Source organism: Camelina sativa, chromosome 14 (genome assembly GCF_030686135.1).
Source record: "Camelina sativa cultivar CO46 ecotype springtype chromosome 14, ASM3068613v1".
Taxonomy (NCBI): Eukaryota; Viridiplantae; Streptophyta; class Magnoliopsida; order Brassicales; family Brassicaceae; genus Camelina; species Camelina sativa.
In genome coordinates, this window is record NC_141893.1 from 6511727 (window position 1) to 6536934 (window position 25208).

The 25208-nt window shown below is 35.8% G+C and overlaps 7 protein-coding genes across 34 annotated transcripts; 4 read left to right on the top strand and 3 right to left on the bottom strand.

Annotated features, from left to right (window-relative positions):
• Positions 1-754: 754 nt before the first annotated feature.
• LOC104740192 (auxin-responsive protein IAA34) lies at positions 755-2366 on the bottom strand. Of its 9 annotated transcripts, none has more exons than XM_087484645.1 (7): positions 2232-2366; positions 2031-2119; positions 1858-1963; positions 1555-1708; positions 1264-1404; positions 1055-1163; positions 755-975 (listed from the first exon to the last, which is right to left on the bottom strand). In XM_087484645.1, the coding sequence occupies exons 3-7, from the start codon at positions 1957-1959 to the stop codon at positions 909-911; spliced, it is 573 nt and encodes a 190-aa protein (XP_087340771.1). In that variant the 5' UTR covers positions 1960-1963; positions 2031-2119; positions 2232-2366; the 3' UTR covers positions 755-908. The 9 variants fall into 9 exon arrangements, with proteins under 9 accessions (XP_087340771.1, XP_087340774.1, XP_087340769.1 ...); XM_087484648.1 differs by having other exon boundaries at positions 1555-1720; XM_087484643.1 differs by having other exon boundaries at positions 1858-2119.
• LOC104740191 (uncharacterized) lies at positions 2208-5873 on the bottom strand. Of its 17 annotated transcripts, none has more exons than XR_015580118.1 (10): positions 5337-5759; positions 5185-5262; positions 4723-5065; positions 4391-4590; positions 4199-4301; positions 3981-4081; positions 3703-3877; positions 3285-3470; positions 2912-3012; positions 2208-2800 (listed from the first exon to the last, which is right to left on the bottom strand). XR_015580118.1 is itself a non-coding variant. In XM_087484641.1 (10 exons), exons 1-10 carry the CDS (start codon positions 5610-5612, stop codon positions 2741-2743), a joined length of 1464 nt encoding a protein of 487 aa, XP_087340767.1. In that variant the 5' UTR covers positions 5613-5772; the 3' UTR covers positions 2208-2740. The 17 variants fall into 17 exon arrangements, 14 of the variants coding, with proteins under 14 accessions (XP_087340767.1, XP_087340766.1, XP_087340768.1 ...); XM_087484641.1 differs by having other exon boundaries at positions 3339-3470; positions 4391-4668; positions 4906-5065; positions 5337-5772; XM_087484640.1 differs by having other exon boundaries at positions 2888-3012; positions 3300-3470; positions 4391-4668; positions 4906-5065; positions 5337-5770.
• Positions 5874-6237: 364 nt separating this feature from the next.
• On the top strand, positions 6238-8456 carry LOC104740194 (lipid phosphate phosphatase 2-like). Its single transcript, XM_010460728.3, has 8 exons — positions 6238-6508; positions 6826-7053; positions 7136-7223; positions 7318-7427; positions 7519-7612; positions 7718-7906; positions 7998-8057; positions 8157-8456. Exons 2-8 carry the CDS (start codon positions 6838-6840, stop codon positions 8348-8350), a joined length of 951 nt encoding a protein of 316 aa, XP_010459030.1. The 5' UTR covers positions 6238-6508; positions 6826-6837; the 3' UTR covers positions 8351-8456.
• A 5095-nt stretch (positions 8457-13551) lies between these two features.
• LOC104740195 (E3 ubiquitin-protein ligase RHA2A) lies at positions 13552-14411 on the bottom strand. The gene has a single exon (XM_010460729.3). The coding sequence runs from the start codon at positions 14328-14330 to the stop codon at positions 13854-13856; it is 477 nt and encodes a 158-aa protein (XP_010459031.1). The 5' UTR covers positions 14331-14411; the 3' UTR covers positions 13552-13853.
• Positions 14412-19888: 5477 nt separating this feature from the next.
• On the top strand, positions 19889-23260 carry LOC104740196 (CDP-diacylglycerol--serine O-phosphatidyltransferase 1-like). 4 transcript variants are annotated; one of them, XM_087486458.1, is made up of 13 exons: positions 19889-20266; positions 20625-20808; positions 20903-20968; positions 21072-21131; positions 21246-21336; positions 21456-21510; positions 21590-21653; positions 21756-21872; positions 21980-22064; positions 22152-22243; positions 22326-22579; positions 22666-22754; positions 22863-23260. In XM_087486458.1, the coding sequence occupies exons 9-13, from the start codon at positions 21995-21997 to the stop codon at positions 22988-22990; spliced, it is 633 nt and encodes a 210-aa protein (XP_087342584.1). In that variant the 5' UTR covers positions 19889-20266; positions 20625-20808; positions 20903-20968; positions 21072-21131; positions 21246-21336; positions 21456-21510; positions 21590-21653; positions 21756-21872; positions 21980-21994; the 3' UTR covers positions 22991-23260. The 4 variants fall into 4 exon arrangements, with proteins under 4 accessions (XP_087342584.1, XP_087342582.1, XP_087342583.1 ...); XM_087486456.1 differs by having other exon boundaries at positions 19893-20266; positions 21590-21669; XM_087486457.1 differs by having other exon boundaries at positions 20023-20266; positions 21590-21674.
• Positions 20654-21327, top strand: LOC147927891 (CDP-diacylglycerol--serine O-phosphatidyltransferase 1-like). Its single transcript, XM_087485932.1, has 4 exons — positions 20654-20808; positions 20903-20968; positions 21072-21131; positions 21246-21327. The coding sequence occupies exons 1-4, from the start codon at positions 20654-20656 to the stop codon at positions 21325-21327; spliced, it is 363 nt and encodes a 120-aa protein (XP_087342058.1).
• A 304-nt stretch (positions 23261-23564) lies between the features above and the next one.
• Positions 23565-25126, top strand: LOC109128905 (cytochrome b-c1 complex subunit 6-1, mitochondrial). Its single transcript, XM_019236135.2, has 5 exons — positions 23565-23909; positions 24068-24099; positions 24450-24534; positions 24648-24737; positions 24847-25126. Coding segments are annotated over exons 2-5 (210 nt in total). The 5' UTR covers positions 23565-23909; positions 24068-24097; the 3' UTR covers positions 24880-25126.
• The last annotated feature ends 82 nt before the right edge of the window (positions 25127-25208 follow it).

Here is a 25208-nt window from a genome sequence, read left to right on the forward strand (position 1 = left end):
GAGTATTAGATATGAATGGATGAGTGCCATGAGTCATTGACTTGTAACAATATTAGGCCGGCATAACAATATAACATATCTGTCTTTATTATTTATATCTTATACTATATATATGCATGTTTTCTGTATTTTGGAGGGTGATAATTAATTATGGAAATCACGTCATCGTAATCAGCCACCGGTTCAGTCACTCATACGTGTAAAGATAACGTCGTAGACTTCCAAGTTCCAACAAATTCGATTACGAAAATATACAAGAAATAGAGAGATCTCCATTGTTGCCAAAGTTGAACTCTCTCATCTCCATTATTCAGACAGCTTTCATCCTCATCAGTCCTCACTTTTCATGTATTTCTTCCATGTAACAATATGCTACTACTGAAACATGGAAGAATTGAAATCTATGTTGATTATACTAGCTCACACGCACTTGAGTTTGGCTTCCACTCTATCTCTGTGTTGTGTACTTCGCGTATTCTGAGATCTTTGCCTCCACGAACTTTACATCGATCAAACTTGTTTGCTAACGCATATAACAATGAAACTTTTTAACATTGAACAATGCTACGTTATTATCAGAGCTAGATTATATCACCAAGTTGTTTCTTCTATCTCAAGAGGATAGGCTTTTAAGGAATCGCAAGAGAACTACAAACCATAAACACTTTATACGTCTGTATCTAGCTAGCTGGTGATTCGATCATCTGTCTACTGTGTGGATGATATTTGTGATTTTCAGAGAGAAGAAGTAAACTCATACAAAAGAGACTAACAATTGAATAATTATATCCTTTTAGCCACAAGTCTTGTTAGTGGTTCTTTTTTTTTCTTTGGTTTCCGATACAAGAATCAAAGATCAGAGCTGACTTGCAAATTAGAACAATGAGTGAAGAGAGACAGGAGAAGCTTCAAAAGGGAAGTATAACATCGTTTCTTCTTGTGATTCTCAGCCGCTCTACGCTTTCTACGAACTCCCTGTGATAGCACAATCTCAAAACGCTTAAACACTTTATTTCAGTAATTTACAAGTTTGTTTATAGCCTTAAGAGCTTACTTCCATGGAACATCGCCAGCATTCCTCCAGATACCTTCTTCGTCTCTGAAGACCAAAGAGAACTCAGACTCCATCTGAAACAACTTCAGTCCCGACACACTCTGCGTCCCTGCAAAACCATTACAACTTACTCATCTTTGCAACTAAAGAAACAGGCACTTGCATCCCACCCATGCATAGGAAAGAAAAGTTTCCCATGAAAACCTTACCGAACATGTCCTCGAGCTGATGAGCAAGAGTTGAATAGCCTCCATGATCAAGAACACAAACCTTGCGACCTACCACAAACCCATCCATAGTGACCTTTACATAACCCCACTTCCGTCTGTCTCCTTCGTTACTACAATGTTCTTTACCACATGTAATAAGTAAGCACCGTCTCAGAGTGTTGAGAAAATTACCAAAGAAATGAAATGGTGATTTCTAACTTCAATTATGTGTTAATGTTAGCTGTTAAGGTAAGGGAAATAAATACTAACGGAAGCAGCAAAGAAACTCACTGTGGCCAGATGTGAGGTAAGTCTCATTTTGTATGGTTCTCAGGCTGAGACCTAAATCGATTAGGCCTCCACACTCCATGGTCAGAGGGTAATATGGATGATACTTGGGAAAACTTGGGGAAAAACCCTGTGGGTCTGAGTCCATTGTTGCTTTCTATAACAAATGCTTAATCACCACATAACAGATACATAAAAAGGTGAAAATGATGTGGATTTATAGCAAGCAGCTAAGGCAAAGAGTGTCAGGAGAGTTAAGAGACATAATTGCAGACAGGGAACAGACAAAAGACAAGAACCCATTACCAAAAAGCAAAGGGTCAGTTTGTGGTCTTTTTGTTGTTTGTCTGATGCCACTAAGTGCAAGGGATAGGGAGGCACTCCGCAGGTCCAGATTTTGTAACCCATATAGCTGCAACATTTCTTGTCACCAACACAAACACAAACACATGAAATCATCAGTGAAGTCAGAATTGTACTATACTAATCACAGCAGGCAATTCTCCATCTAGTGAAGTTTCTCAATGATTTTAGAGAGTATCGACAACTCCTTGTCGCAGGTCAAAACCTGAAATCACGTTACAGAAGAAAAAGGTAATTTGTGCGCAAGAACGCTGCAGTATAGAATCCAACGAATTTAATTGTGGACAGAGAAAGAGAAGAACTAGGTATGGTCTTACATGATGGTAGAGAGACAATATCATTCATGAGAGAGAGCTATGCTGTCTAATACAAGACAATAAAGATCTATCATTACATCATGTAATCCCACACCTTATCTGAGACGTAGGGCTGGTGTAGTTAATAGAAATGTCCACATAAATCCATGCCTATACAATTGCTCTCATGTGTAACTTTAGCCCTCCAAAAGAAGCCGTACAAGGGAACACACACATTCTTCTAAAGATAAATTTTCAAATTAAAAGCTCGTAACCATAACAAAACAATGGAAACCATAACAGTAGACCAGAGCTTCCAGCATCTCAATCGATGGTTTTCCTAATTCACAGGTGTATGACTTGAAAAAACTGCCTCCTAAGCTCATGTACAGTTTGCCCGGATACTAAATGTCCGTAATGACATCCTTATTAACAGGCGCTTCTGATACGTACTTCTTAGATACCGCCTTAGTGGAACGTCTACATGCGCATATAGCATGCAAGGAACAGGAAACCCCAGAATGTTTCACTTATGCGGAATCATGGTGACTAAGAAATTCAGTTATGCAAGGATAGACTTGCTCCACTGCCTGCAGTGTGATAATCAGAGAAACGGTTAAGAAACAAAACAAGCACGCACATGATATAGCATTGAATAAAGTTCCAACATAGGAGACCTAGAAATGAGTGGCATAACATACCAGCCGTCCTCCAACCAAATCATAGTGTGCATAATGTGGTCCTTCTGGTTCTCCAAGTAACTTATAAGTGACTAAGTTCTCGGGAAACAGCTTAATAGTGTCTGCCATATTCACAAGCATTTGTAATTAGTAATAATGGTGAAAATGGCATGTATGAGATTGAGCATATTAAGCAACTATGTATAGAGTAGCTTAAAAAGTTATTTGGTGAGTGTGGAAATTATCATAAAAGTTAACCCATCTATACAGTCTCTCATAACTCAAAAGGGCATTGTAGAATTGAAAATGAAATGCATATCTGGGCATACGCATATGATTGGTTTCATGTATATGTAGGTGTAGCTGTTCATCTATGCAAAAATCCATATTATACATTAATCCAATATACTTTCCACAGCCGCAGGGGGACAGATTAAGTCCCGATCACCTGCAAGAGCTAAGACAGGGACACTGGTTCCGGGAAGATGATCCTTGTAGAAAAATTTACCACTACGATCACGTAAGCCTCCCTCTCGAAAGGCTGTTGTCAGCTGAATAAGAAGTTTTGCAGGTATGGTACCTAGATGTATGAAAACAGAGAAACTTAACTCGTTAAAATCACCATAGAGGAAGCAAGAAATAAAGAAAGCAACTATGGCTTGCAAAAATAATCTTATGACAATACATTTCAGGTATCTAATAGTAACTGTTTCATTATTTTTCTTCTTAATGTAGATATACACCTAAACCACATTCAAAAATATTGCATTAAAAACTCACATATATAAATGGGATCAACTGTTTTTACTTACAGAAGTTATTCAAGACAAGCTTTTCTAACATTTCAGGGTGCATCATATCTGTTGATGATATCAAATCGTTAAGCCAAGATAATACATATGGAGGACGTGTTGAAAGAGGAAAAGCGGCAGCCAACAGAGCGCCCAACGGAACAACTGGAACACTCAGAGCTTCTGCAGGATTGGCCTGTAATAGAAGTTTATAGTAAATTAGCTACAAAAGAACTTAGTGGCACATCAATTCTTGTCGAAGATTCCAGAGTAGAGTGATATGACATAAAGTCACGTACAAGAGGTATGAGCAATTTGAGTGCAGAATCTGAGGTTGTGTAATCAACTGATGATGCCAGAGTTGCCACAGCTGCCACGGAGGGTTCTCGTCCTTCAAAAGCTAACAAAATGGAATAGAAGAAATGAATGCCGGCTTAAATATATGAGCGTCTGTAATCAAGAATAATGAAATCTAATGGAAAACCAAAACCCAATTGAAAGATGAATATTATCATACCACAACGTGACAGCATTGCATAGAGTAGGATACCCCCCATGGAGTGCCCAATTGCAAATAGTTTACCATCCTTGGGCTTGCATTGCGCTCTTACATACTCAATCTATAGCAAACCAAAAACGGAACACCAAGTTCAGTAACAAATCCAGAGGCGATTATGCGAAGGAGTCAGCAAGATGAATGTTGCCTCACCGCAGCAGGGACATCCTCTTCCAGGTAGTGATCAAAATCCCAGTCATATTTAACTATCAAATCCAGTTGTTTCTGAAAATCTTCAATGGTTGTAGTGAGGCGCTCTTGTAAATCAATCAATGGAGGCGAGACAGACTTCTGACCATCGTCGAAAAGATTAACAAGGCGCTGGGCCAATTCTCTGATTTGGCTAACAAGTCCTGAGTTTTGCTTTGACTCAATCAGACTCAAAAGCTTCGATCTAATGTCATTAAAGCGCTCGTACAGCTGTGTATCATCTACAAGCATTGCAATTTTGTCAAATAACTTAGCAGACATGAACACTGACTGACCTTCACTGAGAAAGCCAGACAGCCTTTCTGACAAACGCATGAACGTTGATGTCAATCTCGACACAAGTTGTGACTCGTCCCAAGCCGTGGTGGCTTCACCAACATCAACTGGAACATCCGACGCTGGTGCACTGTCCACGATTTCAGTAGCCTGCTTTTCATCAGAACAAGTATCATCTTTACCTGCAGCAGCTCTAGCAGTAGACTCCATCTGATTAGACAATTGGTGAGCAGAGTCCTCCACATCTTTAAGATCAGATACTCGTGTACTCAACCCGGCTCCACGAACTTCGAGAATCCACGTCTCAAATCCCTGAGTAGACATGTGTCTTGCAAAAGAACACTGCAATGACATCAACCGTATTGCTCAACAATAAAGGTACACTAGTACTTCCTCTTACGGTAGTTCACTACACTAAACGTATTACGTATCAATGTAAATTAAAGGGAAGAGCAACATACACCAGGAGATAAATCGTAACCGATGGCATTAGTTCCTACTCCAGACAATAGTAACAACGGATGATTCCTCGTAGGAGCCTGAGAGAAGAAAATACTAATTCTTGATCCCAAAGAAATTGCAAGAAAGGTGGTAAGTGAATTTAAAAGAGAACCTGAGGAGGAGGCAAGTAACGCCAGAGAGCGAGACGCCAATCGCTGTTAGGAACAGAGACGTAATGAAGCTCGTCGGCAGTGCAAAGAGACGGTTTCGTGGGGAGCTTAACAGAGGAAGAAGAGAAACAACATCTCGGTGGTGGAAAAAGCGACGTGCGGTGACGGAAAGAAGGAGGAGCGACGGTGGTGACGGGACGGAAGAAAGAGACGGTGGAGGAAGCCCAGCGGAGAGCTGAGCGGATCTCCAGAGGGAATTGAGGAGGCATGGTGGACATGGCACTGACAGATTCAGCCAGATTTGGAAATTAAAAAAAATTGGTGACTCGGTTTCACTTTACCTCTTCCGGCGTGTTTTCAAGGATCGTCGTCATTCATCTTCTCCGGTACACGTGGAGAGACGACCAAATGTGCTGTGCGATGAATTGTTGAAGACGTGACACTTTTTGTTATTTTGACCGCTATAATACTTACTGGGCCTTTTAAAATTACAAAGCCCAAATTTACAGTTAGATTTTTTTTTATGGCCTTTGGGTGGTGCGTTGAGGTGAGGACAAGGAAGGTATAGTTGTAAAGTGAGTTTTTTTTTTGGTGTCCAATCATATATTGATTTGTATTTTAGCTAATACACAAATAAATAAATAAGTAAAAAGAGAAATGTTGGACAATTTTTAAAAAAGTTATGTTTAAATCAATAAAATTAGATCATATATCACTATATTTACTATATACTAACCAAGATTAATAAAGTCAGATTTGATTTCATTTACAAAAATATAGTTTTATCCACTAAATTAAATATATTGCAAGTAAACTTAAACATTTGTAACTAAATTTATTTTTAGATTAGCTTCTATATTTTTGGATTAAATCATTATATTGAGTTCTCTAGTAATGTTACTTATGAAATATGATATACTGATACAAAAAAATAATAATAAAAAAAAAAAAAAAGCAAAAGCAGAGAGGTCGGCTTGCTTTTTTCTTTATGGACCAAAACCAAAACACATCTTTACTCTTTCCTTGCTTTGAATTTTTCCTGAGAAACTCATAGAAAATCTCTGTTTCCCGCTTTCTCCATTCCAATTTCGCGCGACAAAGAGAGTGTGGAGACGCTGCCTCGTGCGTTTCCGGCGTCGGACTTCCTCTCATTAATCCCAAACGCCAAAAAAAGGTACACACTGACTCATCGTCTTCTCTCTTATCCACCAATGGGTTGGTTCTTTGAAACGCAAATTATAATGGAAGAATTGAGAGACATTCTAGTGTTACTGTTTTTGGTAGCCATCGTGCATTTTGATTAGTGATTACTGGTATTGTTATAAGCCGACACTTGAAACTTGAAAGCTCTTACTGAGTGTTTGGAGCAAGTTCCCTTTTGGTTTTCTAAAAAGGTTTATAATTTGGCAGCTTTCATCATAAACCCTAGTTTTGAAGTTATTTTTATTGGACCTGTTTATGCATAATTGCTTCTCTTTTGTGAAATTATAGATTTAAAAAAGCATGCCTGAAATTCAATTGGGTGCTCATACGATAAGATCCCATGGAGTCACAGTGGCGAGGTTCCACATGCATGACTGGCTCATTCTTCTGCTGCTTATCGTCATTGAAATTGTTTTGAATGTCATCGAACCCTTTCATCGCTTTGTTGGTGAGGATATGCTCACTGATCTCAGATACCCTCTTCAAGACAATACCATTCCCTTCTGGGCTGTCCCGGTATATATACATTTTGGAACCCTTTTTATATTAATACTAACTCTTGGAGCTGCTTTACATAAGAGTGTTTTTTTCGTGACAGTTGATAGCTGTTGTGCTCCCCTTTGTTGTCATTGTTGTTTACTACTTCATCAGAAATGATGTTTATGACCTGCATCATGCAGTTTTAGGTACCTCTTTCTTCTTACAATGGTGTTTCATTTTTTTAGAATTATTTGTAGCTCTTGAATTTGAGGTGTGTTCTCCTCTTGGGCTTTTATTCAGGTCTTTTATTCTCTGTACTCATTACTGGTGTCATAACCGATGCTATAAAGGACGCTGTAGGTCGACCTCGTCCTGACTTCTTTTGGCGTTGTTTCCCTGATGGTATAGGGGTAAGCAACAGCTCATCTCCTTACTTACACTTTTAACGCCATGAATAATTTTTAAAATTGGTTGAAGTTGTGGTGTTCCATGAAATTGTAGATCTTTCACAACGTCACAAGGGATGTTCTGTGTACTGGAAATAAGGATGTGGTCAAAGAGGGACACAAAAGCTTCCCCAGCGGGCACACGTCTTGTAAGTGGGTTATCTTTGAGCTTCTTGTGTCATGAGAGAACTCTGTGCTGTCGAAGGGTTAATGTGACCGTTGCGGATCCTAACGACTTAGTCTTTTACCTGCAGGGTCATTTGCTGGTCTAGGATTTCTAGCGTTGTACTTGTCTGGGAAAATTAGGGTGTTTGACCAGAGGGGGCATGTTGCAAAGCTCTGCATTGTATTCCTACCTCTACTGGTTGCAGCATTGGTTGGTGTATCCCGAGTTGATGACTATTGGCATCACTGGCAAGATGTATTTGGAGGATCTATCATAGGTTTGTTTTGTTTTTCTTTATCCACGTATTCAACCTTAACGTGAGAAACAAAACTGATGGAGGACACATATGTGTTTCCTGCAATGTCCAGGATTAACGGTGGCTACGTTTTGTTATCTGCAATTCTTCCCTCCTCCGTACGATCCAGATGGTTTGTGACTGGGGAACCTCTTCTCTTCAAGATAAAGTCAATTTGACTTGATTTGATATTAAGGAACACTTATCTCGATATGGACTGCTTCGCTTTCAGGTTGGGGAACTCATGCGTACTTCCAGATGCTCGCAGACTCGAGAAACGATGTCCAAAATTCAGCAGGGATGAATCATCACAGCGTGAGGCAGACAGAACTGGAGAACGTGTACGTTGATCGAGATGAGACCTCCATGGACATACCAAGAAGCAGCAACACGCGAGACACAACCCGTATGCTTGAGAACCTCTAGACTGTCTTGTACTTCAATTATATCAATCTTAGTTGTGTATTTGGGTTAGGCATTGATACTTCTAATCACAAAGGCCAATAAATTGTTGGAAGCCCATTAGCTAAAAGCTTAAAACCAGATCCCTTATAAACGAGAAAACAAAAAAAAAACGCTAGAAGGAGGGCTTGAACCTCCGACCTCTAACCATCTGAGCTATTCCAGCTTTCTGATTTCACTTTCTCATCTCATATATTTAATTTTATATTCATAAAAAAAAATCTGTATATGCAACCTTACTAGATTATATATATATATACTACGATCAATCACATATTATATGATAAGAATTCATGAATAATTTGATAAACGAATGTTAGTGTTACATATTATTTTCCTTCTTGTCAAAAAAGGTAAAATCCGAAAGTGATATTTGTGGGGATCGAGGCCCATGCGCATCCCTTACAGAATGACCCAGTCCGATTGGCCTTTTCCTTAATTTTAGGATATTTCATAATTTTCTAATTTACATTTCACACTCTTTTTATCCCTTTGAGTATCCAATGATTGCTTTTTCGAATATTTTATAGCCATTTTAACTAGCAACATTTAAAAATATGAGTCATTTTATTCAGGCTTTTGATAAATTTGTCCAATGAGATATGCACTCTACGTCTTGGATTCCTCTTAAAGTTATTCCTTTTTCTTCCCACTTTTACTTTTACCTTTGTTGAATTTTGCAGAACCCTTCCTACTACTTTGATATTAACAAAAAAAAAAAAAACTCTATGGAATTTGGATTACATTTGTAAACAATTTTAATCATCGTGTATTAGTTATCTGAGTAATGGGGTTAGTCTAATTAAGTAGTAGCTTTCTGTGGTATATAAAAACTTGAAAACAATGGGTTAGTGGAGAGATTTCATTTCACCATTCTTGGAACGACACTGAGTTAATCCTAAGGGTATAAAAGAAAAGATGATCAAGAACTCGTTATTCATATGCATCATAAGAATGTATTTTTATGTAGAAAGCATTTAAGCCTGAATCTTATTATTGATATTCGATATCTCAAAGTGTAACATCTATTTACGCATAAGAATATGATTATGGCTTAAAGCAATCCCTTTGACTTCCGTGAGACACACACACCCTCCTCGCCTCCTATACTACTAATAGGGAAAAGGTGTTTGTTCACATATTACATTACATTTAGCGTTATTTTAGATCATTTAAAGTAACAAATCGATTGAGGAACAAACAAATAACAAAGACGACCAACGTAACAATAAAGGAAGACAAATGAATGACGCAGAAAGTGCGTTGTGATGATGCAATTCAGTCTAATCTGAGTAGTGCGGTGTGTGAGCGGCCAGGATTGAGATAGGCGTCGTCAGGAGTGGTCCCAGTTTTACGGTAAGAGTGGAGGGTCAACGTAAATAGATATAAAGTTGTTACCTTTTTGTCTATTTAGTCACTAAAGAGTAAAGATGTTTGACAATTTTTGAAATAAAGTTTACGACACGATGAGACTAAGACTGAGAACCCACCTGTGACTAATCACCCTAATGCACACCTCCACTTCAACGTTTTGGTTTCTTGTATCCTGAGTGCCTTTTAAAAATGTTTATTTGATCATAATCAGAAAGGCTACAACAATGAGTTTAGTTTGTACGTTGAGAATAATTTGCGAATCTATTAATGCATCAGCTCGTCAAGACGATAAGTGCATTGGGTGATGAATATCACAAAAAGCACACAAGAGCATGCATATATATATATATATATATATGTGTGTGTACAATATAAAGAGAACGTACGGCGACTTGATGACCAAATGAGAACGCCCCATGTCTATATTTGTCTGCTCATTACCTAACATCCAAATCTATATTCAACACTTCCTCATAAATTTTTTTTAGGGATACACTCGTACACAAAAACTTATATTCAGTTCATAACAAATATACAAGGTTAACAGTATAAACAACGATATTAGTAATGACTAGTATGTAAGATAAATAAATCAGAAAAAATAAGTACAGTCCAACTTTATATATGTTTGAACGGAAAATCGGTAATTTCATACCCCAGCTAAGTGGGTATGTTCAATTCCTACACAATGTTTAACTTTGTGCAAATCTATACATTAAGTTAAATAAAATTTAAATTCAGAACCCAAACTCTTCAAACTGTGCTAATACATACCTAAGTCGTAACGATGTTAAGAAACTGTTAACGGCTTCTGACGTGGACGCCACGTATGAAACGACGTCGTTTTGAAAAACAAAAACAAAAAAACTTCTTTTGGTCAAAACGATGTCGTTTCCTTCCTTCTTCTTCTTTCTCTTTCCCAACTCGCGTTTGTTCAATTCTCGACTCTGGTTTCTTCTATTCTATCAGAAAGTTGAATTCATATCTAAGCAGCTTTTACACTTAACATTCCATTAGAGTATTAATTTGTTGCCTTTTTATTTTTATTATCGACCTCTCAGGAAAAAAAGTCTCCTTCTCTTCTCTCTCTCTATCTTCAAAAATTGAAATCTCTCAGAGCCTCCCCATCCATGTTTCTCATTTCCTGAGAATTTTCTTCTCGAGAATTTAACCCAGCTCCAATTATTGTTTCAATTTGGCAAATCCAATTTTATATGTGAATGAGAAATTATTAGGTTTTTCCTAAGAAGGGCTGTGATGAAATTTTATTTTATAAATATGTAGAATTGATTCTTCTTAGTAAGTTTATTATAATTGTAGTTGAAAGAACTCTTGGTTTTTTTTTGTCTTTGTGTATTGAACAAGTTCATATTGGCTCACATACTTTTACTTATTATTTCGTTTATGGAAATGCTGGCTACCCGTGTTCAAAGATTTATGATCATTACCATTTGGAACTCAGAAGCGGAGAGAACAAAACATACATGTCTCCACTTTGAAATCTCCAGCGCCGATCCGATTTTCGTCAAAGGCTCTTGGTATCACTCTCGTTTTGATATCTCCGTCACTGATGGCTCCTCCTCTTGGATTTGCAATGGTAAATAAAACTCCTAAATTCACATTGTCACTAATCTTTTTCTCGGATTTGACGTTTCTTTGGGGTTTTAATCGGAATTGAAGCAATGGAAGAGGAGCTTTCGGAGTGAGCGAAAGAAGGAAGAAAAAGAAGGAAGGAAACGTCGTCGTTTTGACCAATTTTTTTTTCTTCTTTTCAAAACGACGTCGTTTCATATGTGGCGTCCACGTCAGAAGTCGTTAACAGTTTCTTAACACTGTTACGACTTAGGTATGTATTATACAGTTTGAAGAATTTGGGTTGTAAATTTAAATTTTATTTAACTTAATGTATGAATTTGCACAAAGTTAAATATTGTGTAGGAATTGAACATACACTTTTAGCTGAAGTATGAAATTACCAATTTATACAAATGAAAGAGAGCATTTGGTAGAGCGAGGAAAAGAAGGAAGCTGCACAACACTCAAAGCTAAGACTGTTCCACTATCTCATCTACGTGCCTTTCTATGCACCCCTTCCTAATAAGCATTTCACAAATTATTCTACTCTCATTATCTATATTTTAACAACCATGCTTACTCTTTACACTGTAAAAAAGGGTTTTAGGGAAAACATACATACCCAAGAGGCTCGGAGAACGAAGTTATATAGAATTCTTTCACATCCCCCAAGTTAAAAAAAATTCACTTTTACCCCTCAACGTCATACTAAACTCCAAAACCCGCCCCAAATTGTGTGTCAATCACTTGAATATCATTTGCTAATACACAATCATATTAATTTTTTTATATACAAAAAAGGGGAGGGACAACCTCCTTGACCCTTTATATAAGACCCACTCATCATTCCATCCTTTTGCATATTGCCTACTATATCAATCTTCTTCCTCTTATTTAGTTTGCTGCTTTTTATAAATATATAACCAAGTCTTTACTTTCAGAGGACAGCTATGGTGTCTACAGAAGAAGATGAAGATATGGAGAAAAGGGAGATGGCAGGTGTTTTATATATGAAACAATGATGACAACATACTATAGATGGTTTGGAGAAAGATGGGCTTTGCAATAGTTTACGCTCTTCCATAGAAATGTAAGTCTGGGGAGAGCGAGATTATTGCATTGCTTTGCAGCTGGGGAATCGAAGGTTACTGGTCCGATTTTTTTTCCTTACCCGAAAAAAATCATTCTTATATCTTTTTACTTAGTGTTTGTTTGTATGTGTGAGTGGATTTACTCTATAATTATTTTCATGTTATGTTATATGAAATTGTTGAGTGTCCTTGTGGTGATGGTTACTGTCAACTAAATAAATTAGATACTTTAGTAGCATTTACATAAAATCTTGAGGAATTTGAATTGCTTTCGTTTAATTGTGTCTCGTTTTCCAGTTACGCCAACTAAAGAAGTTTTATAAGACGTTTTGAGTTGGTAAGATTAGCTAAGAAAATGAAATCCATTTCCCATATATACAGTATATGTATGTAGAAAAATGTTGAAGATGAATGATGGATTAATACAATTTTATCTTGTGTGTGTCTCATCAATATCAATGGGAGCCAAAAATAAGGCTAATGTAGAATTGTTAACAAGCCTATATTCCCACAACTGAGTTTGAAAATGTAATTTTTATAAGCTCATATTGTTTGTGTGCTATCGTTATAAATTAACAAGCCCACACATTTCTCTGAAAAGACACCTGAGATTTAATTGGATCCACAATAGTTGTTTCCATAAGTTGGTAAAAACTGCAATAAAAAATCCTCTCGAACTTCAAAAACGTTCAAATTCTAGATGATTTTTAGTTGAAGTGGCTAACTTGTAAATGTAGTGAATGAACTTCAATATCCTTAGGGTGAATCTTGAACTAGATCACTCATTAATCATCTACAAAGTGATCAGTCTTCACTGGTTCGTTAGTGAATAAAAACATGAATCTGAATCTTGAACTAGATCACTCATTAATCATCTGCAAAGTGATCAGTCTTCACTGGTTCGTTTTAGTGAATAAAAACATGAATCTGATATAGAAAAACTCTTATAAGACATCTGTCTCCAATGTCCATCCTTAACTTTACACGTACATATTGAGGTGTGTTGTAATTAATTTCCCCTTATCCCCAAATTTATCAAGCCAAGCTACTTAAATACACAAATCCCCAAATTCTTGAAACAAGTCATAACCAAAATTTACTACTACTCTCTGTAATGGAATAAGATTTGAAATGAAACATAATTCATATATCTTCTCAATCTATATACCTTAAAATGAAGACAAAAGATACAAACGGTGAAAATTTGTATATTCAAAATTTACATAACGAAATCGAAAAGTAAGAAAAAAAAAACCAAACAAAAGGTCTTCTCTTCTCCCACAGAGAGAGAGAGAGAGAGGCCTCAAAAAAAAGATCCGAGAAAAGAAGGGGCGCGCGCGCGTGCGTGGCCAGCCACCGTAGATCTCTCGGATGTGGACGAGGATTGAGAGGAGGTGAGAGAATCAATCACCGCCGTCTTCTGACACTCAGTGGAGAGAGAAACAGGAGATCAAATCCCTCCCGACGCGACGCTGCGTATTGGAGACGCAAGCATCAGAGACCAAAGCAGATCTACAGAGAGGACAAGTGAAATTAAGATGGTGAAGCCATCCTTCCAAACACTCTTTGTGGAACACGTGTCGACATTCCAGCTTCCTCACCTCTTCACCTTCCTTCAGCTTCGACAGACACACCACGCAATCCTCAGATCCTCCTCCTCCTCCGTCTCCGTCGCACCGGTACGAGAAGAGCCTATTCAAGCTCAGCTGATCCGCGAGAACGATGATGTTGGCTAGCCCCGACGCTATAGAGACGTCGTCGACGGGGAGGTTAGGGTTCGAAGAATTGGCTGTGAGGCGGAGTAGAAAAGATCGGAGATGGTTGATGAATACGGCGAGGAGAGAGAGGAGCATAAGAGGGATTGAATCGGAAGAGACGTCACTTAGCTGACCTTGTAGCCCCATCTTCTTCTTCTTCTTCCTTTGTCTGTCTCTCTCTCTCTCTTTGTGTTTTCTATATATAGCTGTCTTTTGCTTAACCTATACACATTGTCTTCCTTTTTTTTATTACATCACTAAAAAAGGGTCAATGGACCTTTCTTTTTATTTTCATTTTTTTTTGTTTGTCTGATTACATATTCACTAAAGGAAATTATTGATTTAGGATACTTTTCTATAAATTATGATGATTTTAAAATAGATATAGATAAGGTAGAAAAATCATTCATTGTATTAATGTTTTTTTATCGATTTTGTTACTGTAATGTTTTTATATAAAAAAAAAAATCAAAGATTTTTAAATATAATTGTGACCTGACCTCCTATTTTTTTCTTCTTTTTTTTAAGTCACTTTGATGGTCATATAATTAGATCAAAAATGAAGTTAGCAATAAATACCAAATCTGTTAGACACGTGATCTGGTATATTTACAAATCTAATTTTATACAGACCGACGTCACTTCTTTCTCTCTTTCATATTCAGACACCCCCTTTGAGTTTCCGTCTGTGACCACATGATGTCTTCAGTTAGTTTTATTTTATGTTCTGTCTATGACCATGTTAACTGATAAAAGTCGTAAGAACACAAATGGGTATGTTGTGCACCACCCAAAAATAAAGTTTTAACTTTTAATAATTGTAGAAAAAATATTTAAGATTAATAAGCTAATAAGTAAATATCTGAGAACATGGCTTTTATTAACTCAACTAATTTTTTTTTTCTTTTTTTTTTTTATAAAATCATGACGAAAGGTGTCTACTTCGTAAAACAAAAAAAGGTAAAAAAACGCAAGTGTTCGCTATACGCTTAAAACATTTTGTGTTATTTAAAGATTCCAAGAAACATAAGATATTTAATTGAATGTTATTAGTCGGAAAGATTCATGGACACCGATAGGCGATAGCTGGAGTAGTGGAGTGCAGTTAACCTTATGGATGGGTGGTGTTTGATCTAAAGATTAGACGAAGGGGACCAAACTTATAATATTTTAAGATGAACATTTTTTATTGACACCAATTTGTTGATCTGATGAAGATTTTGCACGATCCTCGCTAACTTGTTGTCTCACCACTACGTTTCATATTTTATATGTTTCGGACCCCCAATAATCATGTCAATTCTACAGTTTCCCTACCTTATCAAAAGTATTTATTCCAATTTTTAAAACAAGATAGCAAGCAACTAAACTAAACAGCGGAACAAACAACATCAGAATGTTCAGAAAATAATAATTAAAATTTACCATTTTATAATATTTATAAAATGGTCAAAAAATCAAACTACACATTTTCTTTTATATCTATCTTAATTTGAAAATTGTGAATTTGTATATCTTCAAAACTAATATTTTATATTTATCAAGTACAAATAGAAATAGTTAAAACTAAAAATGGTATGAAATCACAGAATATTATTAGAAATTTATAACAGCTACTTCAAAAACTATGAAATAAAACAAGTGAAAGTGCGCATCTAGTTTGAATCGAACATTAGTTAATGTAGTTAAGGATTGACATGATCACAATGAAGAAAAACATAAACAAAAGAGTGAAGGCAATATATAAGTAACATTAGTCATGTAGTATTAGAAAAATGGTAAACGGCGCTATCAACGTATTCATTCTGCAAAATATAATAATTAAGTTTTGGGGTTTTATATATTTAAAAAGAGAAAGTGGGAGAAAAGAAGTCTCTATTTCGCCGTCCAAAAGATCTGAGAATCCACCGACTGATAAAAAGAAAGGCACAAGTTGGAATTAAGTAAGTTGATTAACACACATTAGTTAAGCAACGACCAAAACCCCAAACCATTATTTATTTTTATAATATGGTTACGAAATGCCATAGATTTTAAATATTTTAAAAGACACCAAAAAATGGCAGGCGTAAAAGTGATTGACGAAAAGGATGTATTGTCCTCTATATCATAATTAGCAAGAATTTGATTAATTGGTGATTACCAACTCCAATTAGATGACCATTGTGTGGTGACAAAACAAAGTATAGCAAAGACCAAAAAAGTATCTCTCGTTTATTCATATTTGGAAGAGGCAGGTAATCTAGATACCATTCATTTCAAGCATGATGTGGCCAAAGGGTTACCACACAACACAAGTCCCCTAAAATAACGGTGCAGAAGAAAGGCAAGTCGCTGTCACAGTTAAAGCTATCTGCAATCAGCAGCAGTCCAATCTCCGTTGGATTCTGCTCGAGCCTAATATATAAGGTGGGCTTTACCATTATTTTCTGCAGTTCTCCAGGCCCAATTCAACAAAGTTTATAATATAAAGGTTTAATCTTCTCGTTTAAGGGCACAGAGAGATAAATATAAAAAGACCAAGTGACCAACAACACCAGAAATTGTATAAAAGTATCATTAGTTGCTTTGTTGTTATATATTTTTTGGCATTCATAATATTTTTGCAAGTTTTTTTATTTTATATTATAACTCTGTAATCTGTATATTTTAATGTTCATGATTGTTTGCTATTTCTAACAATCGCAAAGGTAATAGATACACATGGAAGACTTGGTTGCGATTTTACTTAATTTGATTAGTTATAGAAACATGCAACTTCTTATGGACGTCCATCCTTGTGCGTGGAAGTTTACCGATCGTCGATTTCACCAATATGCAAAATTTATACATATGTTATAGAGGGTATTTATATATGTATATGTCTTCGAATTCCAACGTATTTTTGTGTTTCTTTCATTTTTATGTTCAGTAAAATATACGTAAATTGTCTTGTTCTAGCAACTAAATCATTATTTTTATTTTAAAGTGTTCCTTAGTTTCCAAATCAAGGTTTTTCAAAGCGGTACTTAAACCAAATTGATTGAAAATGAGAAGGGATCACATGACAGTTGAGGATCGTTATATCTCTTGTAATCCTTTGGATTTTATTTCAATATTATGATATTTTTGAGCTTTGACTCAGAAAACATAAGGATCTTTAGTTATCTTTAAAAAAAAAAAATGTGTCCAAAGTCTAGGGACTGGTTGTATTATATACAGCAATTAGGAGCATGTGGTGGATCAGTCGTAGAAACCATAATTAAAGTCGTCCGGACGGATCAGAAACAACAATGGACCACACTTTCTTACTTGTCTCCATATGCTAACACTTATACTCGAGACTGACTATTTTGAGGTTGTCCTCCTCATATTATTTCTAGATGTAGACCACACTTCTCTTTCTCTCTCTCCCTCGTTTACCATTAACCATATACAACAACACTTAAAACTATACTTATTGCGAATACAGATGAATTCTCCTAAGTTTGATTTGTGGTGAATCAGTTAGTTGATAGGCTTAATGGTTACAGTGCGCCATAATATTACATGTTGAAAGTTCTCATAGGTGTATGTACTTTATTACGAAAGCATTATCATACTCACACTATTATTATTGGTCTCAATCGATATGATATAATGTGGTGATAATATATATACTAGTACAAGTTAGAGCTGTAATGCTTTTTATTCTGTCAATCATTACCACCTCAATGATTTCGAATATCATCAAATCGAAATTTCTTAATCACTCTCTATCTAATTATTTACTTTGACCCTAATCATTATAATCTCTCCTCTGTTTATAACACTCACTTTTCTTCTGTTTAATTACCTTGTGATTCACTCTCACTTTTAACCCAAGAAAACTATCATATGCTAACTTTTTTTTTGGTTAGTGTCAAATCCCATTGTTTATCATTTAGTTATTTATTACTAAATGAAAAAAAGTTTTTGAAAAAAAAAAGAGAGGAGGAAGGTAATTTTTGTGACAAGTGCCAAGTGGTGTCTCTATCTGCATGGTCTTGTTATAGGAAATGAGCTGTTTAACTTTGTTTCTATTCAAGATTCCAACTTTTATCATATTTCATTGGTATTTTAATTCTATCCGCAGTTAATCAAAAGAGCTACTAGATGATGACCGTATGCTATTCTGTAGTTTATGGTCCATTCTCTTCACATTTTGTACGTTTACATGCTAGAGTTATTGTGATGATTTCAAAGCACAGAGAGGTGTCTCTATATCATCACTTCACTTCTCTCTTTAATTTCATACTAGACTTTTTCCTTTTTTTTTTCTTTTTTTTTGTCATTCAATAAAAGAAAAAATATAAATGATTTTATACTAATTAGGGTTGTTATTCTCTGCTTTTCATTTGTACTTTTGGGAATATCTGTCAAATCAATTACTTAAATAAGAATATTAATAAATTTTGCAATTGATGTGCTTTATTTGGTTTTGCAATTAAAAATTATATACAGTCAAACCTCTATAAATTAATAAAGTCAGGACCATGAAATTTTATTAATTTATAGAATTTTAATTTATCGATTAATTATATTAATTTAATAAGAGATTTTCTCATTTTCATATTGAAAATTTTCTATTATAAAATAAGATACTTTTGTTATCATTCACATTTTTTAAGAATTTCTTAATTTATAATCTTAGTTATCGTAATAGGATAAATATCAATTGTTTAATAGATTATCTAGGTAAAAATGAGAAATGTTAGAAGTTTAGAGTTTATAAAAAAATTGTTACTACTATCCTTCATGGTAATGGTAATGATGAAGTCGCAGAAGATATTGCGGTATCTTAAAAACCAATTACTAAAGAAGCAATTATTGCATCTATGACTTTTCATAATTTATTGATGCGATTTGAAAATACAACAATGAAAAAAATAGAGATGAGCTCCAACAAGAATAGACAAACAACAATAGAATCATATTTCACTAGATTTTCTTATATATATATATATTAGTTTATATAATTATTAATTTATGATATTGATGAGACCATATTTTTACATAGGATTTCCAAAAAAATTATTATCTTATTATTTTATCGAAATGTGTCATTTTTATATCGGCCCAATTTGGGATCAAAAAAATTTATTAATTTATAACGAATATTAATTTAAAGAGTATTAATTTACGGAGGTTTTAATGTAGTAGGTTATTATTGTATAACATTCCAACACCATAAATGTTAACCTTTGCAGCTTATATTTCACCGTTTTATTTTAAAAAAATTTAAAGACGCATCTGGTGGAACATGAATTAAATGTCAATAGGATTTCGATATTCAATGAAAATGATAAAGTAGGTAATAACATTAGATAGATATACACATTTTTATGCAAAAACAAACATTTTAACAAAACCGAATGGTGACGACGATAATAATGTGGCCCAAATACAATGATTTTATTATAATTTTGACTAAATGCTTCCTAACACCATAAACGACCAAAAACATTTTTTTGGACGAATCAACACTGTATTAGTCAAAACCATTACTGATAATATTCTGAAACATTTTCAAATAAAGATTGTATTGGTCAATAAAATGAACCAATACTTATGGTTTAAATAGAAATTCATAAAACTTCAATTCCCGTAATGCATCCATCATCTATCTATGTACCGCACGGCATCTACATAAATAAAAATAAAATTAGTGGAACTTTGACAAATATGGATAGTGCGATCAAACCCACATTTGCATTTTTTGTTATTTGTATGATGTCACCATACAACATATTTGCAAAGGAATAATATAAAAGAAGAAAAAGGGTAAAAAAGTAAAAAAAAAAAAAAAAAAAAAAAGGGGAAATCGTGGGGGAAAGGAAGCAGAGTCGTTTTCAGATCGTGAACAGAAGCAGAGAAGCATAAGCACAGCATCAGAAGAATCCGTATCTATCTCTCTCTTTCTACTTTGACCGTTCCTCTCTTCTTTTTATTCTTCTTCCTCATCATCATCATCATCATCATCATCATCATCATCTCTACGAAGCTTTCTTCTACTTCGATTCCTACTTCTTCTCTCCCATTCCAAATCAATCTCCACCGCTCTCTCTCTAGGGTTCTTCCTTCAGGTATTCCAAATCAATCTCAATCTCTATTTTTTGTTTTTGTTTTCCTAAACCCATTTTCATTTTTATTTTTAAAAATTGTTTTAAACTTAAAAATCAGAACTTTCTCTGCTTTTACCTCTCTGCAAAGACAGAGAGCCTTTTCTCTGTCTCTGGTTGTTGTACCTTTGTACCTTTTTTCTCTCCGTATACTCTCCATTGTCTGCCCTTTTCTCTTCTCTCTTTTCTTTCACCTTTTCTTATTTTTTTCTTTCATAATTTCTCTGCTTCTTTCGAGGATGCTTCTAAAGACCGCTCTTTAATCTCATCTCCGACTAAAAAGTTTGTCTCTTTTTGTTTTTGTTTTTTTTTTTTATTGCAGCAATAATATTACAGAAGCTGGTTTTGGCCATGGAACCCAATGGGTACAGGAAAGATAAAAGAAAGGAACAGCATTTGGGGAGAATGAATGGTAGTGATGTTGAGTCTGATCTTGATCCATGGACTGCATGGGCTTACAAGCCTCGCACCATCTCTCTTCTCCTTATTGGCGCTTGTTTTCTCATGTCAGTCATCTTTTATCTTTCCCCTCTTTTACTTTCTCTGCCTGTCCCATTTCTTGTTATTCCTTAATTTGGGTTTTCAATTTTGACTTTTTAGTTGGGCTAGTGGAGCTCTTGATCCTGAGAGCACTACTTCTGATGATCTTGTTACATCTGTCAAAAGGTGCTCTCTTTCCTTCTCCCCACATCTTGTTTTTCCTTCTTTTTTTTCCCGTTTGCATCCATCAATTCAAACTAGTCTACTATGTTTTTTGTTTCTTTGCTAGGGGAGTGTGGGCTATGATCGCTGTCTTTCTTGCTTACTCTCTGCTCCAAGCCCCTTCAACGTTTGTTTACACCATCTCACCTGTTTAATTAATTTAGCTTTCTCTTTTTATAATGTAGAGGGTGGTTGGTGATACTTGTGCCGTGTCTTTAATCAAGTTATTTGCTTTATGCAGGGTTCTAATCAGGCCCCATCCTGCAATCTGGCGCTTAGTCCATGGGATGGCCGTCATTTACCTTGTTGCACTTACTTTTTGACTCTTTCAGGTCCACTTTTTTCCTCCATAAGATCCGTCTCATACAGTAGGACAGTACCCTTGCTTTGCCTATGCCTGTGGTTTATAGCTCTTATGAATTCTTATAGTTTAAAAAATTCTTGCTTCCAGAGACGTGATGATGCCCGTCAGTTCATGAAGTTTCTCCACCCTGACCTTGGAATAGGTAAGAGTTTCAGAGAGCAATGCTATTTATTCCCCTGCAATGATTGACCATTCTTATATTGAGTTTGCTTATGATGCAGAACTTCCTGAGAAATCATACGGTGCTGATTGCCGAATTTATGTGCCTGATCACCCAACAAACAGGTTTAAGAATCTTTATGTAGGGTATCTTCTCAACAACTCCCCTTTTATCTTAAACAACCTTCATATCATCTAAAGGCTTATGCTTTGGTTATATGTTCTCAGGACACAATATTTGATGAGTTTTTCTTGGCTCACATCTTTGGATGGTGGGGAAAAGCAATTCTGATCCGGAATCAGCCACTTCTGTGGGTGCTTTCAATTGGTTTTGAGTTATTGGAGGTTGGTCCTTTTCTTCGTTTTCTTATGTTTCAGGTTTCAGTTTGATAATGACAAAGAAATGTATGTATTCCCCTGTATCACCAAAAATGTATGTTTATGTTCTCCAGCTTACTTTTCGGCATATGTTACCAAATTTCAACGAGTGCTGGTGGGATAGTATTGTTCTTGATATCTTGATATGCAATTGGTTTGGTATGATTCTTAAACCTCCTTGCCAATCTATACGCTGTGGTTTTAAGATGTTGTGGATAACAGTTTGTATTGTTTTAATGTTGGTAGGGATCTGGGCAGGAATGTATACAGTACGATACTTTGATGGAAAAACATATGAGTGGGTTGGCATTAGCCGCCAGCCTAACATTATTGGAAAAGTAGGGTTTGTTCAACCTTGAGAGTGCATACACATGGTCGTAGCCATTGAACTAGTGATGAGAATTGTGTTATTTTTTTTAGGTGAAAAGGACACTGGGGCAGTTCACACCAGCTCATTGGGACAAAGACGAGTGGCATCCGCTGCAGGGACCTTGGCGTTTTATTCAAGTACTCACTCTTTGCATAGTCTTCTTGACAGTGGAGCTGAACACGTTCTTTCTCAAGTTTAGCCTGTGGATCCCTCCTAGAAACCCAGTGATTCTCTATAGGCTGATCTTGTGGTGGCTCATAGCGATACCAACAACACGGGAATACAATTCATATCTTCAAGACCGGTAAGCCTATATAGCAAATGTGATGTTGGTTGGTGTTAGCTGAGAAAAGAGTAATTGTATAACTGGCCAGTTTTGGTTGTTCGTAGGAAACCTGTAAAAAAGGTGGGAGCATTCTGTTGGCTGTCGCTGGGGATATGCATCGTAGAACTTCTCATCTGCATCAAATTTGGAAGTGGTAGGTGGTTCCTGACACATACTCTGCTTTATTTGTTTATGGTTACAGTTACATAGTGTGGAGAGTGTAAACAAACATTGGTTGTATGTATGATGGTGACACAAACAGGATTGTACCCAACAGAAATGCCATTGTGGGTAATGACACTTTGGGGAAGCGTGGGACTTGGACTTGTGGCCTTCTTGCTGTGTTGGACATGGAAGATCCAGAAGATCCTAGCGCAAAAGAGACGCTAAGCTCCATCAGTATTGCTGCGGAAGGAAGACGAGAGAGGTGAGACAGTGAATTGCAATATGGGGGTTTCTGTAAATAGGGAGGTGGGAGAAGAACAATGTAAATGCAATTTTCTCTTAGGGGGTAGTGTGTGATAATTCAACATTTACAAACCTTCCATCAATTCTTTCATGCATCAAAGTTGCTTTCATATTTGTTCTGCGGCCCTCTCAATCTGACAAAAACATGTTGGTTTTGAAAATTAAATCAAATTAGTGACTAATGTTCTTTCATTTTGTTACCATTCACGCCTTCAAATAATTGTTGTTGCTGCAAATCTTTACATGGCATTAAACAACGTTATTCGGCGGTCTTTACTTACTGCCATTAATACTACCAATAATGTTGTTTATACCTCCCTGTTACTGTATTTTGTAGCATCATCATCATTCAATCAAACATATGTACTAATTCATTTTATATTTTTGAAGAAAATGAAAAAGAGAGAATCAAATGATAGATGTATATGGATAATATTAAAGATAGTGTGACATGCCGTGCCGCCCAACATCTCACATGTGTTTTGATCTTTCTTAGGTTCGCAAAATTCGTAATTTGGCAACTTAGACGACAATTTTGACTGCATCTATCATCATCATCATCTAATATATTTTAATTAATATTCCAACTTTGCTTAAAAAAGCCAAAAAAGATGTTTGCCAGAAAGCGTAGGAATATTCTGACAAGAATATGTTCCTTAGAGGAATCTTGAATGGGCTTTTGATATTACAAAGAAAATAAGGCCCAAAATGCATATTGTTGTTGCCCGTCGAAAACGCAGTGAAAATGGATCTCTAGAGAAATCTGAAGACAAAACAAAACAAACATCTCTCTGTAGGGTTCATCTGAGTCTCGATCTCCTCCATCTCTCAGTCTCATCAGGTATTTGCCCAATCAATCCTATTCGAATTAATTGGATCTTCGATTTCTTTCATATTGATAGATCTGCTTTCAATTTGATGATATCGTCCCACGAGGACCAATCTCATCTGTTGTTGTTGTTGCTGTCTGATATTCATTTTCATCTCTGTCTCTTGCAGTTTTTGACAGCCTCCGGTTAACTTTTCGCCATGTAAGCTTATTCCTTAAAACTCCCCCATACTATATTTTCTTACCACTTACCAATCTCAACATCATATTGAGTAGATGGATCTTATGTTTCCATAGGTCTCTCAGAATTTCTAGATTGGAACCAACCATTGGATACTTTTAGATTGTGCTCTATAGTATTTAGTGATCGATCCATTAGAGTCTCTAGCTATTACTAATTTTTACCTGCATATAATACTATTTTTTACATGATATTATTGGTTTTTGCCACATTTCTATAGATAAATCCATTATATTCCATTTTTTTCTTTCTTTCTGGCTTATGGTTTTGTTACTTATCTAACCTCTGTTATGGGTTTTGAATATTTTCAGGGCAGATGATGAAGTTGTCGATCCAAAGAAGTACCTTGAGGAATCTTGCAAACCAAAATGTGTGAAGCCACTACTCGAATATCAGGTAAACTGGCGATGTTGATGACATGATTATGAATTGTGTGATAAGTTCGAATCAGTGACGTTGTTTGTGAAGATCATTTGCTGAATGATACAAGTCTTGTTTGTAATTCTCAGGCTTGTGTCAAGAGAATCCAAAGTGATGACTCTGGCCACATGCATTGCACTGGCCAGTATTTCGACTACTACCATTGCATTGACAAATGTGTAAGTTACTTGAATTATGCTTCTTTTTTTTTTGTTTTCGCTGTTCATCATCATATCTTGTTTTACAATTTTGAATACTGAAATGAAAACTGGGTTTTGGGATCTCCAGGTTGCACCAAAGCTGTTTGCGAAATTAAAATGATAAAGTGGTGAAAGCTGGAGACTCTATTGTCTTAATTTTCCTACATGTGGTTTAAATTTGATGTATAAAATGCAGTGGATGTTGAACTTTTTTACTGCAAACCAGATTGCCAAAATGGCTCTGCTTCTCGGTTTTGTTTCCATCGCAAGTTTGCGCTTATTATATTTTTTTTTGCTGCTACAGACGTTGTTACTTCGCTACTTGAGTCATTTCATGCCCCTAATAACAAGATGTGTGCCTTTCTTTCTTTGGTCTTATTGTCTTAGTCAATGCACTGACCTAATCACTAGGCTTGGAGAGTTTTCAATAAAAAGAGAGATTTTCAGGCC

What these genes read in the sequence shown, in the direction of transcription:
- LOC104740192 (XM_087484643.1), bottom strand. Translation starts at nt 2,010, where the DNA reads ATGATTTCATGTGTTTGTGTTTGTGTTGGTGACAAGAAATGTTGCAGC. An exon ending in TCAGCTCGAGGACATGTTCG is followed by an intron (nt 1,164 to 1,263) that starts GTAAGGTTTTCA and finishes ATGGTTTTGCAG; the next exon opens with GGACGCAGAGTGTGTCGGGA. An exon ending in GCTGGCGATGTTCCATGGAA is followed by an intron (nt 976 to 1,054) that starts GTAAGCTCTTAA and finishes GTGCTATCACAG; the next exon opens with GGAGTTCGTAGAAAGCGTAG.
- LOC104740191 (XM_010460723.3), bottom strand. Translation starts at nt 5,612, where the DNA reads ATGTCCACCATGCCTCCTCAATTCCCTCTGGAGATCCGCTCAGCTCTC. An exon ending in GTTACTTGCCTCCTCCTCAG is followed by an intron (nt 5,263 to 5,336) that starts GTTCTCTTTTAA and finishes TTCTTCTCTCAG; the next exon opens with GCTCCTACGAGGAATCATCC. An exon ending in TCCCCCTGCGGCTGTGGAAA is followed by an intron (nt 3,013 to 3,299) that starts GTATATTGGATT and finishes TGAATATGGCAG; the next exon opens with ACACTATTAAGCTGTTTCCC.
- LOC104740194 (XM_010460728.3), top strand. Translation starts at nt 6,838, where the DNA reads ATGCCTGAAATTCAATTGGGTGCTCATACGATAAGATCCCATGGAGTC. An exon ending in CCTGCATCATGCAGTTTTAG is followed by an intron (nt 7,224 to 7,317) that starts GTACCTCTTTCT and finishes GCTTTTATTCAG; the next exon opens with GTCTTTTATTCTCTGTACTC. An exon ending in TCCTCCGTACGATCCAGATG is followed by an intron (nt 8,058 to 8,156) that starts GTTTGTGACTGG and finishes CTTCGCTTTCAG; the next exon opens with GTTGGGGAACTCATGCGTAC.
- LOC104740195 (XM_010460729.3), bottom strand. Translation starts at nt 14,330, where the DNA reads ATGGGGCTACAAGGTCAGCTAAGTGACGTCTCTTCCGATTCAATCCCT.
- LOC147927891 (XM_087485932.1), top strand. Translation starts at nt 20,654, where the DNA reads ATGGAACCCAATGGGTACAGGAAAGATAAAAGAAAGGAACAGCATTTG. An exon ending in ATTGGCGCTTGTTTTCTCAT is followed by an intron (nt 20,809 to 20,902) that starts GTCAGTCATCTT and finishes TTGACTTTTTAG; the next exon opens with TTGGGCTAGTGGAGCTCTTG. An exon ending in CTTGTTACATCTGTCAAAAG is followed by an intron (nt 20,969 to 21,071) that starts GTGCTCTCTTTC and finishes TTTCTTTGCTAG; the next exon opens with GGGAGTGTGGGCTATGATCG.
- LOC104740196 (XM_087486456.1), top strand. Translation starts at nt 21,480, where the DNA reads ATGAAGTTTCTCCACCCTGACCTTGGAATAG. An exon ending in AGCCTAACATTATTGGAAAA is followed by an intron (nt 22,244 to 22,325) that starts GTAGGGTTTGTT and finishes TATTTTTTTTAG; the next exon opens with GTGAAAAGGACACTGGGGCA. An exon ending in CTGCATCAAATTTGGAAGTG is followed by an intron (nt 22,755 to 22,862) that starts GTAGGTGGTTCC and finishes TGACACAAACAG; the next exon opens with GATTGTACCCAACAGAAATG.
- LOC109128905 (XM_019236135.2), top strand. An exon ending in AGCCACTACTCGAATATCAG is followed by an intron (nt 24,535 to 24,647) that starts GTAAACTGGCGA and finishes TGTAATTCTCAG; the next exon opens with GCTTGTGTCAAGAGAATCCA. An exon ending in ACCATTGCATTGACAAATGT is followed by an intron (nt 24,738 to 24,846) that starts GTAAGTTACTTG and finishes TGGGATCTCCAG; the next exon opens with GTTGCACCAAAGCTGTTTGC.